This window comes from Eleutherodactylus coqui, chromosome 1, assembly GCF_035609145.1.
Source record: "Eleutherodactylus coqui strain aEleCoq1 chromosome 1, aEleCoq1.hap1, whole genome shotgun sequence".
Lineage (NCBI taxonomy): Eukaryota > Metazoa > Chordata > Amphibia > Anura > Eleutherodactylidae > Eleutherodactylus > Eleutherodactylus coqui.
This window is the reverse complement of record NC_089837.1, coordinates 191,853,703-191,866,763: the sequence shown is the minus strand read 5'-3', so window position 1 is coordinate 191,866,763 and position 13,061 is coordinate 191,853,703. Positions and strand designations below refer to the sequence as shown.

At 40.8% G+C, this 13,061-nt stretch overlaps 1 protein-coding gene across 1 annotated transcript in view; it reads left to right on the top strand.

The window, feature by feature from the left end:
* The window catches only part of IBTK (inhibitor of Bruton tyrosine kinase), an 83,129-nt gene that overhangs the window by 53,984 nt on the left and 16,084 nt on the right, over positions 1-13,061 (top strand). The window contains exons 21-25 of the mRNA XM_066604933.1: positions 1,479-1,591; positions 1,869-2,014; positions 3,343-3,497; positions 3,777-3,869; positions 5,799-5,948. Coding sequence (XP_066461030.1) covers positions 1,479-1,591; positions 1,869-2,014; positions 3,343-3,497; positions 3,777-3,869; positions 5,799-5,948 — 657 coding nt within the window. The remainder of the gene's footprint in view (positions 1-1,478; positions 1,592-1,868; positions 2,015-3,342; positions 3,498-3,776; positions 3,870-5,798; positions 5,949-13,061) is intronic.

Genomic DNA, 13,061 nt, shown 5'->3' with positions numbered 1-13,061 from the left:
CCTTTACACATTACATAGCGCTTAATTAGCGCTATGTAATGCATAGATTCCGGCCGGCGATCATGTGACCGCCAGTGTCACCTGACCCCCAGCTGTCACATGAACGCCGAGCCGGGAGCCTGCACCGTGGGGGAAGCTGCTTACCTGTCCGGCGTCCTCCGCATTCTCCCTTCTGCCTCCCGGCCCGGCGATCATGTGACCGCTGGGTGCCACCTGACCCCAGCGGTCACATGATCGCCGAGCTGAGAGGCAGAAGGGAGAATGTGGAAGACGCCGGACAGGTAAGCAGGTCCCTCCACGGTGCAGTGAGCACCTGCACCCTCCTGAACTCTGTCAGTTCAGGAGGGTGCAGGGAAAATGTATTTTTTCTCATCCATTCTCACCAGCTCCAATTTATTTGGAGCTGGGGAGAATGGCTGAGAAAAAATAATTGGATTTGAAAGGGTTAAGGGAGCATTCCCACATTTTTCACTACACTGTGGGATTCTTTTTGGGGGTCATATCACTGGTGCCAAAAACAGCACTGTGACGGAAACCACAAAGGGAATCAGTCCTTGTCATTAGTGAAACGGACACCACTTAGGTGCCCATTTGACATTGTTTCTGTTATATTTGGAGTATAGAAAAACATATATTCAATGCTGCGTATATAACGGAAACCGTGTCAGATGGACATCAAAGTAATGTCCGTTTCTCTGACAGTGAATGGTTCTATTTATTTCCACTCGGGGATCCATCACAGTGCTGTTTTCGGCACCTGTGACTTAATTCCCGGACAAAAACCCATAGCGTAGTGAAAAGCTCTCTCTAACTCTCAGGCAATAGTGGTTAGCAGAGTCACCTTTCATCACTGAGCATGCTGACTCAGTGGTTAGCACTGTTGCCTTTTAGTTCTGGGTTTGAAGTGTACCAAGAACATGGAGTTTGTGTGTTCTCTGCATGGAGAACATTACAGTTGTGTGCACAGCTGGACCTGTGATTAATCACAAGCTGGGCTCTGCAAACAGCTCCTGGAGGGCCTTTTACGTGCAAATGAAGATTATAAAGTGTTAATGGTAGTTACTGGCCATTAACACTTTATGCAAATAGATCACTAAATCTTTCAATCTGTCAGTCATTTGAAAGATTTTCTTTGCATGTAAATGGCCCATGACATATCCACAGAGAGATTAAGATCTCACCTCTGGGATGCGCATCTCTCGAGTGAGGGGTTCTTTTGACTGCTGATCACAGCTCAATCAATGTCCATCTGTAGGCGCAGAATGAATGGAGAATTGACCATGCATGTCTTCACCAGGCAGGACTGGGGTTGAGGAACTTCCTGTGTAGAGATATATGTTGGATCTCTGGGATCTGCACCTACCACACATTTATGCGATATCCCATGGATATGTCATAGATGTCTAAGGTGGAAATACCCATTTAAATCCTTTGTCATGTAGTGTATAGAACATAATTATTAGTTGTTTTTTTTCTAGAGAAGCACAGTTCAAGAAGGCCAAAAGTAAAGCAAAAAGGAAGCCTAGAAAGCGTTCAGACAGCTCAGGAGGATACAACCTTTCTGATATCATTCAGAGCCCACCATCATCAGGTATTTGGCATCGGTATCAATGCCCCCTTTTTCATTGACTGGTTCATATTGAAATTACTACTAATTCAATCTGTACATAGCGGAATAGAAGTGCTTTACCTAATGTGAACATGATGCTGGATTTGGTGCCGTACAACTGAACGGCTGGAGAGAGAAATAATGTTTATTTTGTTGCAGAGCTTTTTGCCTTTTTTCCAATTATTTGCATAGACACTTTGTCATAATCTGCACTCGGCACTCTACTTAATGCTACAAATGTCACACCCTTTAATTCTAGGAGTTTTCAAATCTGAAAAAAATAATTCTGTGGAATCACTTCAGGAGTTGTTGACCTCTGACTCGGAAGGAAGCTTTGTAGGGGCAAGCAGCCCGAGAGATTTACAGTCACCTGACTTCACTACCTTCAGTCCTCAAAAAAATGAGGTTTGTTAATATTCCTAAAACCATGATAAATGATAAAGCTCTTTAACTTTCCTATATTTCCACTTCCTTTCTGCATTTTGCTACATATGACTTGCCTGGTCAGTAGTGTAATAATCTGGCATCCATGTCTTCAGGCTGATGCCGGATGGAGAAGCTGTATATTTGGAGTCATAGATGTGATTGGATCATCTGTGCCTCCTGCCGCTCTGCTCTGGGAGACAACTGCATAAAGCTATCTTCATCGGTAGTCTGTGTTAAGGTACCTTTACACGGAACAACTATCCTGCAGATAGTCGCTCAGAAAAGTTGTTGAAGCATATGAACAACTGTTGTTTGTTAGCTTTTACACAAAGCGATGGTTGTTCATTAGTTGTTTGCAGAGATATTGTTCATAGAAGGGATCTCCATGCAAATTCATTCGCAAGTCCTTGAAATACGAACGACTGTGATTTTACATTGGACTACTTTTGATCAACCAGCAACTATTTGTTGGTAAGCTGAAATTAAATGACTAGCGACTTATTGCTCGTCACCATGCCAGCGGTTATGGGCCTTAGGATGTTAGATCCATATAGAACACTTCCCTCCTTTAAAAATCCTTTCTTTGCAGCTTGAAGGTCGCTTTGATGGAGCTACAGCAGAATTTCAGACCTATTTACAGAATTATATGAAACAAAGTCTGCAACTCAGTAGTTGTCCTCATAACTCACTGTTTTTATCTGGCTTTCCTTTAATTTTGGTCCTTTCTGTTCGGAGTTGCTATTCTCTCCCATAATATACAATTCACCAGCAGTGAGGTCACACAGAGGGATTCCCACTAGAGATGAGCGAGTATACTCACTAAGGCACATTACTCGAGTGAGTAATGCCTTAGCCGAGTATCTCCCCGCTCGTCTCTAAAGATTCGGGGGCCGGCGCGGGTGACAGGTGAGTTGCGGGGGGAGGGGGGAGATCTCCCCTCCGTTCCTCCCCATTCTCCCCCGCTGTCCCCGAATCTTTAGAGACGAGCGGGGAGATACTCGGCTAAGGCACTACTCGCTCGAGTAATGTGCCTTACCGAGTATACTCGCTCATCTCCAATTCATGCTCATTGTCTCTGTGTTGGGGGACCATTATCAATATTTAAGGGTTCTGGCCCCTTGCTTATAAACCTCACTTTTTGTCAAACTTTACAATATCCAGAGGTAGACTAGTCTATTGATTTTGTCATGTAATGACATGGTAGGTGCCGCACAATCTCAGTTACTATTCATTTCCATGTTGTGCTTTAGTTTTTTTAGTTATGATTTAGTTTAGTTATTGAACCTGTTTTCGTCTTTATGCAATAGGAAAAAAATAAAGTTTACGTTGCAAGTTCTGTGACCTCCCCACCAGCAGTGACTGGACCCACTGGGCTGAAGATGCCAGAGCACTTGGCTTCCTCTCCCAAAGCTATTCCAAATGCAAGGGCTTCTTCTCAAAACTGGGTTGCTGCGACATACAGGTAAGAAAGTGCTTTTATTCTAATAAATGTGCTGTCATTGACATTACGTAGAAGGCTTTTTACTTGAGGAATCATAAAAGATTTTTAGCAATTGTATTCAAAGTTAGCATTATGTAGTTTCACCTTTTAAAGCCCTATCTAAGGCTACATCTATAGAAGTCTGGCATGTGAAATAAGTCTCATCTAGTCATTATATTATGTGACTCATTGCATTCAATGGCCAGCATTTTTTTTAAAGTGAAATAACCTGGAAACTTCTTCTCTTTCTGTCTTATACAGTTCCATTAGTCCTCCTGCTATGGACCTGAGAACAATCATGGAAATTGAAAAAAATATACAAAAGTGTGGAGCTACACCAAAACTAGTGGCTGGGTAAGTTACCATTATTTAAAATCCTAATAAGTATCTATCAGACATCTGGTAACACTCCTCCTGCCATAAGGCTACATAGTCGAGCGTGATATCGGGCCATGAAACTCAGCCCAGTATCGCACTTGGGAACGTGCGATGTACCCGCAGATGTAAGGCGTTTTTTATGTCAAGAATGCCTCCTATCGCAGGTTTAATAGCGATCCTCCAGCATGGCTGCATTGCAGGATAGGCAAGTGCTTCCCATTGTTTTCAACGGGAAACCTCGCATCGCACTGGGGTGAGGCATTCTGAGGGAATGCCCAAAGATAGGACATGCCGCTCATGTATATGACCCCATTCAAAAGATTTTCTCGGTCGTGTGAAAGCTGCCTAATACAGAGGAACATAACACATGGACATCTGTGAGATACTAAACTAGTAAGTACTCCGAGCTCTCAATGCAGAACTCTCTTCTGCGTCTGGAATCCAGTTGAAGAGGACATTTCGGAGGAGTATTGTGAGCTTCTGTCATTCACAGTCTCTGCTTAGTTATTGGGGTGATTGCAGTTGACCTATTACACTACAAAGTGCCCCCAAATACATTTTTAAGCTTTAACCCTTTTTGCACATTCTTACGTGCAAATTCTGGTGTTCAAATAGGCTTTTGTTGAATGGCAGAACTGCTTTAAACCATATTACATAATCTACCGCTGTAACTGGAAAAAAGGTTATTTTGAGTTTGGAGGAGTGTCAGCAAATACAGTCAAGTCTGAAAGTATTTGGACAGTGACACAATTTCCATCATTTAGCCTCTGTACACCATCAAAGTGAATTTGAAGCAGAGCCATCAGTGTGTGATTGAGGTGTAGATTTAAAGTTTCTTTCAGGGGTTTTAAGCAAAGCGATTGCACCAACCATTCAGTAATTACAGCCATTGTTTACAGTCCTTCCGTTTTCACAGGGTCAAAAGTAATCAAACAAGCGTACATAATTATAAATAGAAGGATTATTTTTAATACTTGGATACAAATACTTTTGCAGTCAATGACCACCTGACGTCTGCGACACAAGGACATTAGCAAATACTGAGTCTCGCTCCTTGCGATGCTCTTCCAGGCCTTTGGGTGCTGTTTGTTTGTAGGCCTTTCTGCTTTCAGTTTTGTCTTTAGCAAGTGAAAAGCGGGCTCACTTTTGTTTGCCTTTTGGTTTCCTTTGTGGTATGTTTCTGTTCATTATCCATCTGTACCCTATATCATATTACATTTATCTGCATTCACACCATCCGTAAACACCAATGAGTCAGTTCCATTTGCAGCCATACATGCCCATGCCATCATGTGTGATGGTGTGCTCTGCATCATAAGCCCTTCCTTTCCTTCTTCATACTCTTCTCTTCCCATCAGTCTGGTATTACCTGATATTTTTGTTTAACTCCCTTGAATTAAAGCTAAAAGTCTGCACTTCAGTCACATATTCATGACTTATTTTTTCAAATCCATTGTGGTGGTGTTCAGAGGCTAAATGATGGAACTTGTGTGACACAGGAGCGTAGCTAAAGGCTCATGGGCCCAGGTGCAAAAGTTTATCTTGGGGCCCCCCAACTTCTCTTAACCCATCACTGTCCAAATACATCTGGAACCAACTGTATTCATGTACATGTGTGCTTAAGTTCCTGTATTAAACGCTTATGACCTACACGAGGATATGCTATAAAAGCCTGATAGCTGCAGGTAAATGGGAGTCCGGTGACATATGTCAGACTTTTACAATGGAATTCCCGTCATACTGTTTCAAAACGAATAATGTCACTAATGAGGCTGTCATCCTCCATAAAGTCCAATGATTTATTAGTGAATGTTGCTTTCTGGCGCAGGAATAATTTATCATATGGTCAAATTATACTAATTTTGAGCTGATTTTGTAAAATGTAATGTATGGATTATCTTTCAGAACACCAAAGCCTGCTGCTCATGGCATAAAGCTGTCTCAAAAACAGAGGAAAATGATGGCCTTGTCATTCAAAGAGAGTAGCAGCAATGCAGAAATCGCTACAAATACAATTACTCCACCTACAAATACCAAGAGCTCACCAAAAACATGGTAAATAAATCCCCATTACGTTTCAGTCGCACAAGCATTTTTTGAGCCAATCACAGGTGTGGATGCAAAAGAGACATATATCAGTCTTTCCTTTATACTTACTCTACAAGTATAGGTGATTCCAGCCTAGCACATGCCCATAGAAATAGCCTCTAGTATAAAGGCCATTGATTTCCGCATGCTGTGTCATTCCACAGTTTAGAATACATATATACATACATACATATCTACTACTATTCAAACTGCATAGGATTTAGATACTAGCATAGATGTGATTTAGATGCACGCAAGGTTTACTTGCTAGCGTTTTTATAGTCACCAACAAATGCAACTCTGTGTCTATACAGATGTAAATGTGTCTCATTGTCTTATTGTTAAGAAGAAAAAAAAAGTCACTCCCTCCCCCCTTTCATGCCAGCACCAATGGAGATTGCTCCCCACACCAATGGAGATTGCTCCCCACACCAATGGAGATTGCTCCCCACACCAATGGAGATTGCTCCCCACCTTCTGAAGGAACACACAGAGAGGTTAAATAATTCTTCTGCTCCATACTTCCACCAGCGTTTTCCTGTCCCTACGGATGGAAGGCAGCAGATAGGGCTGCAGTACTTACTAAAGGAAGATTTAAATGGGGGATTAGTTGGGGTCTGCGGGCTCCCTATCTTCCTGCATAGCAGTTTGTCAGCACTCCTGGGCAGGAGTCCCCTGGCCTGACACCCGCTTCTTCCTCTTGACATTCAGGAGCAGGGTGTAGGGAAGATACCATCTGTCATCCTAAGTTTCTCACCATTCGTATGCTTACTTCGGGCACTATACTTCCAGAGGTTGTGATATTGGATACAGGACGTGGCATTTCGCATCCCGGATCCTGGAAATGTGGCAACGATGTGTCCAATTGCTCATGTCTGGGTAAAGAGATTGTGCTACTGGAAGTGGGGGAAGTACGGTGATAGTGGCGCGGCCCTGTATTATAATATGCAGGAAGTGATGTGATAGCGGGAAGAGGGAAAAGTTTTGATTTACATCATTGCCCTTGTGATGTAGGCAGAGACTGTGGCGCTTTGTCCTTCCATCTCATTCTAAGGGCATGGATTAACAAGGCTCTGGATGCCCTGAATCTGGGGAGCCCTCTACATCTGCTAGCACAGTGAATTGGGCCAGAGGCCTTTAAAAATGTTATATTTGATTGGGTTCCGACGCACTCCATCTCCTATTTTTTATGGGGAAAAGAGACCGTTAAATCAAAACCTAAATTGAGGGGAAAAAATGAAGAAATTTAATAAATGTAATGTGCTCATCTTTTATGCAGCATAAAAGATGAGCGATGAAGCTCATTGCTCATTGTTAAGTTTAAACAGCCGCTGTTCAATAGTGAACGGCCGCTGTGTATCTCAATGGAGAGAGGCGGGGGAGCAAAAGGAGAGAAATCTCCTGCACTGCCCCGCCCCCTGCTGGCCACTCCATGTGCGAGCCAGCTGTGCTAGCTCCCATGTAGGAGCAGGGGAGCGCAGAGACAGGGGGACGAGTGTCGGGCATCGTTTGCCCGACACTCGTCCAGTGTAAATGGGCCTTCAGAGTGTTTCCTGTGAATTCTAACCTAAAGGAGCTTATTTTATAGATGAATGGAAAGACGCTGAGAAATGTTTTTTAGTTTCAAGAGAGTGCAAAAATGTATTACCTTTTGACTTAGAGGAGTCTTCATGATGGGAGGAAATTCCTAAGCTAGACATTCAGGTGGAAAAGGTGGTTAAACGAACCACTCTTCCATTTGCGGATTCATCTTCACTATGAGATCCCATAGATCGTAAAGTAGATCACTTTCTCAAAAAAGATGGAAGGCTTCTGCTAACGCAAAACAAACCAATATTACAACAACTTTTGTGGCATGATTTTATGGTTAGCTGGATGAACCAATTAGAGAAACCTTTAAAGTCTAAAACGTCACGTGAAGAAATTATAGACTCTATTCCACTATTAAAAATGGCCACGGGTTTCATTACTGACACCTCTGCGGAATCCGTAAGATTTGGAGCCAAGATTGGAGCTCTATCAAATTCAACTCAAAGGCCACTATGGTTGAAGTTATGGTCTGGTGTTACTATTTCAAGAAATAAGTTGTGCCATAGGTTTTGTGGGAGGAAGACTAGCAAATTTTATTCTCTAGTGGAAAGACGTTACACAGAATCCTTGGGTTCTTCAGATTATAAAACAGGCTACAAAATAAAGTTTGCTTCTCTTCCTACTTGAAGAATTTTTGATTTTAGAAGAGTTATTTGAAATCTTCAAGACCAATTAATACCAAGGTGTTTTAGATCTAATTACTTTAGGCTGTAGTTCCAGTTCCTCGGGACCAACAAGAGAGGGAATTTTATTCAAATCTATTTCTTGTATATGAAAAAAATCCAGTGGAGAATCAAGAATAATAAATCTAAAACTTTGAAACAAATTCATGGTGTATACAAAGTTCAAAATAGAGTTGATGAGGTCCATAATTCCTTGATTCTGAAAAACTCCGATATGTGCACAATAGATTTCAAAGATGCTTGCTTTCACATTCCAATACATTATTGCTATCAGACGTTCCTATGTTTTACAATCAAGATCGGAGGAATAGTTTTCCACTTTCAATTCCTGTGTCTCCACTTCGGCATCTCCTCAGCACCCAGTGTTTTCGCCAAACTGATAATAGAAATGGTCTCTTTTCTGAGGGAAAAAAAGATGAACATCTTTCCGTACCTTGACAATTTCCTTCTACTTGCCGACTCAGAATCAACACTGGATAGTCAATTGGCAGTGAATCTGACACTGTTTCAGGATTTAGGATGGATCATAAATCTAAAATAAAAATCAGATTTCAATCCATCAAGAGAAAAGATTTTTCTTGGTGTTTATACTCAATTAAGCTCTTCAAACTACTTTTCTTCCAGAAGAAAAGAAGTCAACAATAGTAGCAAAAATGTCAATACAAGGGGAAAAAACTACCACAATAAGATTAGGGATGAGTCTTTTAGGAACATTACCTTCCTTCATCCCTGAGGTTCTATGTGCTCAGGCTCATTTTAGAATTCTGCAACACGTGATTCGCTTATCCCTAAACAAGAGAATAGTTACCTTTTTGAAGATAAACAAAAAACTCTTTATTGGTGGAAAGAGTTCTCAAAGCTGTCTCAGGGTGCTCAGTGGGTTCAAGAACCTCTCTTAACCATAGCCATAGATGCATGCAAAGAATCAGATCTTACAAGAGAGATGGTCAAGGGCGATCAGAGATATGTCAAATTGCCAAGAACTAAGAATGGTTTGGGAAGCTTTGTCAAGACTAGAAAATTAACTTCAAAATTAATTTCTCGGGCATCAAGGAAGGATTATATCTCATTTACTTCAAGATCTAGTAGCAAAAATCTTTCCCTGGGCAGACAAATCGGTATTGTCTTTATCGGCAATTCATCTGAAGGGAAAAGGAAATGTCGCAGCAGACTATTTAAGCCAAAAGGAGATTCAGCCAAACGATTGGACTCTGAACAAGAAATACTTCAAACTGTTAATCAACTAATGGGATCTTCCTCATGTTGCTCTTGGCTCATTGAGGGAAAATGCCAAAGTCACAACATCAATAGGAGATACAAATGACTTATGCATTTCCACCCTTTCCAGTGATTCTTCAGGTTATGAGGAAGGTGTACAAAAGCAAGACTACCCTGAGTCTGATAGCCCCTTTCTGGAAGAAACTGTGTAGATTCCTTCCTCTAAATTTCACATCACTAGAGCCTCTTTTGTTGCTTCTTCCAAATGCGGATCTCCTCCATCAAGGCACAAATTTATACCCAAATGTCGAAAGACTTCAATTCGGCCTGGATTCTGAAGGGCAGATGCTGAAAAATATGGGTTTTTCTGATAAGTATATAGTTTCTCTCAGGAACAGTCATAAATCCGTTACATTTAGTATTTATAAAAATACTGGGAAAAATTCAGTAACTGGATAGGTTCTAAATACCATGATCTACAAAACCCAGACATTCCTACGATTCTTGATTTTTTTTTTTTTGGAAGATGGATTTAACAAGAGTTGTAATACTTTAAAAGTAGAGGTAGTAGCACTATCTAGTTTCTAGGGTATCCCATTGTCAGAAGATAGGTGTATTTCCAGATTTCTTAAGGCATCTTATACAATTAGACCACGTAAAATAACAAATCTACTGACATGGGATCTCAATATAGTTTTAAATAGACTAACTTCTAAGCCTTTTGAACCTCTTACTTCAATAGACTTAAAATATCTTTCATGGAAAACTGTCTTTTAGCTGCAATAACAACGCCTCGCAGAGTGGGAGAAATGCAAGCAATTTCAATAAAAGAATCATTCATGAAAATTTTAGAGGATAAAATAATAATTGGACTCAAACCAGCTCTCCTTCCTAGGGTCGTGTCAGACTTTCATCGCAGCCAGGAAATTATTCTTCCTTCTTTTTGTGATTTAAAGCAAAAAATCTAGAAGTCAAGTGAAGTTTGGAAGTAAAAATAAGGGGAAAACAATTATCCAAAAGTACCTTAGCCAGCTAGATCAAATCATCAGTTGAGGAAACTGATGATTTGATTTTCAAGAATCATCTCCTCCATCTTTTCTCAAGGCTCATTCTCCAAGAGCGGTCTCCTCTTCCTGGGCGGACAGAGCAAACACATCACTTGACCAGATTTGCAGGGCTTCTGACTAGTCCAATCCAAAAACTTCTGTAAAGCCTTCTAGACTTAGTGTTCAAGCCAATAGGGATATGTCCTTTTGGTTGTAAAGTGCTACAAGCAATCGTCCCACCCCAGGCTACAAATTTATGTTTCCGTTGGTGCTGTTGTGAAGAGGGCGGAGTGAAAAATGGGAATTATCCTTACATTAATTCGGTTTTCACAAACCCTTCATGACAGCACCTGGTTTCCCTACCTCTAAAATCTTTTCTATTGGAACAGAAATCTATAAGGTATTGCCTTTTTATCCAGTGTAGTAATTTTGAAAACACTGGGACTGTATGAAAGGGAAGGGATTATTTAACCTCTTTGCGTTTTCCTGCCCCTATAGAAAACAGGGAGCAATCTCCGTTTGGTGCTGTCATGAAGGGCTTATGAAAAACGAATTAATGGGAATTTAAGGGTAATTCCCATTTTATTTGGGATCCTCTTGTAATGAAAGTTGTAGATGATTATGTTGCTCATTACTGTTTAAAAAGCCATACACCTGCTTCAATGGCAAGTGGACATTTAAAGGGAACCAGTCCCCAACTATGAACACCAGAAACGAAATGTAAAGAAGCATTTATCGCTGCTTACTGAAATGGTAATTTCCCAACATCTGAGAAATATCCAACTGTTTCAGATAAAGTCTTGGCTCGAGTCAGGGACCACTCTCTAAAATTAGAAGTACAGTCCACTTGTAAAATGCCGTAGAATGTGCTATTGTGTTAGGCAATAACTTAGTCTGACATTCTTTATAAATAGCATTGGCCTTGTGTTTTGTACCGATTACCCGGACCATATTTTATAGCTGCACATATCCTGTTTTTTCAGTCGAGTTTGTATGTGCATTAACAATCAATGGATTGTTTTGGCAGGGGCGAAAGGTTTCCATTCATAACTTAAGTGGTGTGCAACTTGTGAAATCCATTGAAATGAAATACTTGGTATGGAAATCCAGCAGTATTTCTGGCATTGTTGTGTGCCAGAAGGGTGGGAACTTTTCTGGCCTCTTACTTCAGATGAGTAAGGACTAAGAATACCTCAGACTTCCCATTCCTGAAGAAACCTCTGTTTTTCTTCCATCTTTTAAGCTATGAAATCCATTCTTCTGAAGCGAGTTAGTCAGAGATAAGTCATCTTAGGTGAATCTTTCACATTTCTGTTTCCGAGTGGGTTATAGACTATAAGTCAGAAGATTGAAATGTATTTCTAGGGCTTAATATCTGGCTGTAGTCACTGTGATCCTGTTAAATAATATGTACTTAAGTGTCTGGACTTCGTTTGGTTTGGTTTAATGTTCCTACTTTACAGATCACACTAAATAAGCATATTCTATTATTCATATGGTAAGAGCACATGGGTCTCATGGAGCAAAATAAAAAAATGAATTTCTTAAATTGCGACTGAAAGTGTGATGAGTTGCTACTGGCAACAAGGCCAGGGTTCTTTGTTTTTCTTTTTTGACGGACAGTTTTGAGAAATGGAACAAAGTGGTTCAAAAGCTTTGTCTTTCTCTGCAGTTGCTGTTTACCTGCTGGAGCTAAACTAAAATGGTTCGGTATGGCAAACTAAGTGTAGCATTTTTTTATTTAAAAACTAAATCTTGTAGATCAAGAAAATAGATTATGTACTATGCATTTATCACTATTTAGGGTAGAATGTCCTCAACGGCATTCTTAGTGTGGAGAAAAGACTATTTAGACATCAATATAGGAAAGGGTTCTTTACAGTTAGAGTAGTGAAACTATGAAATGCCCTACCCCAAGAGGTAGATATGGCAGATACTATGTTAGCATTTAAAGGTAACTTGTTGCCTTGGCAATGGTCGGCAAGATGTCATAGAGCAGCAGGAGCTGAGCAGATTGATTTGTCTTTTTGTGGGAAAGCATTCAGTATGACTTGTATTTAATTCATTGAAATTCCTGCACATTCTGGTCTTAGGAGTCCAATGGGCGGTCCTATCTGTGTCTGACAGCCTTTCCTGTATCGGCGTGCATACAGAGATAGTTGTCAATCATTAATATAACTGCCCACTGGGCCTCAAACCTCATAATGAATAGGAATTTCAATCGATAAAAGGCAATTTATACTTAATCTTTTTCCACAAAACTATTAATCGATCTGCTCAACTCTTCCTTACGTGTAACAAGCTGCCTGGCAGATCGGGCTGAACGTACAACGTGACGGGTTCCCTGTAACGAGAATGTGTCAGATCTTCTGAGAAGTGGGATTGCCAGCACACCTTTTCTGCTACCAGACCTGCTTGTCCATTCACACGGCTGTATTCTCGGGTCGTGCGTTGTCCGTGTATTTCATGGACTACACACAGCCCCATAGTAGTTGAGGCTATTCAGGTGGATAATTTTCACAAGGACATGATGATCGGTGCGA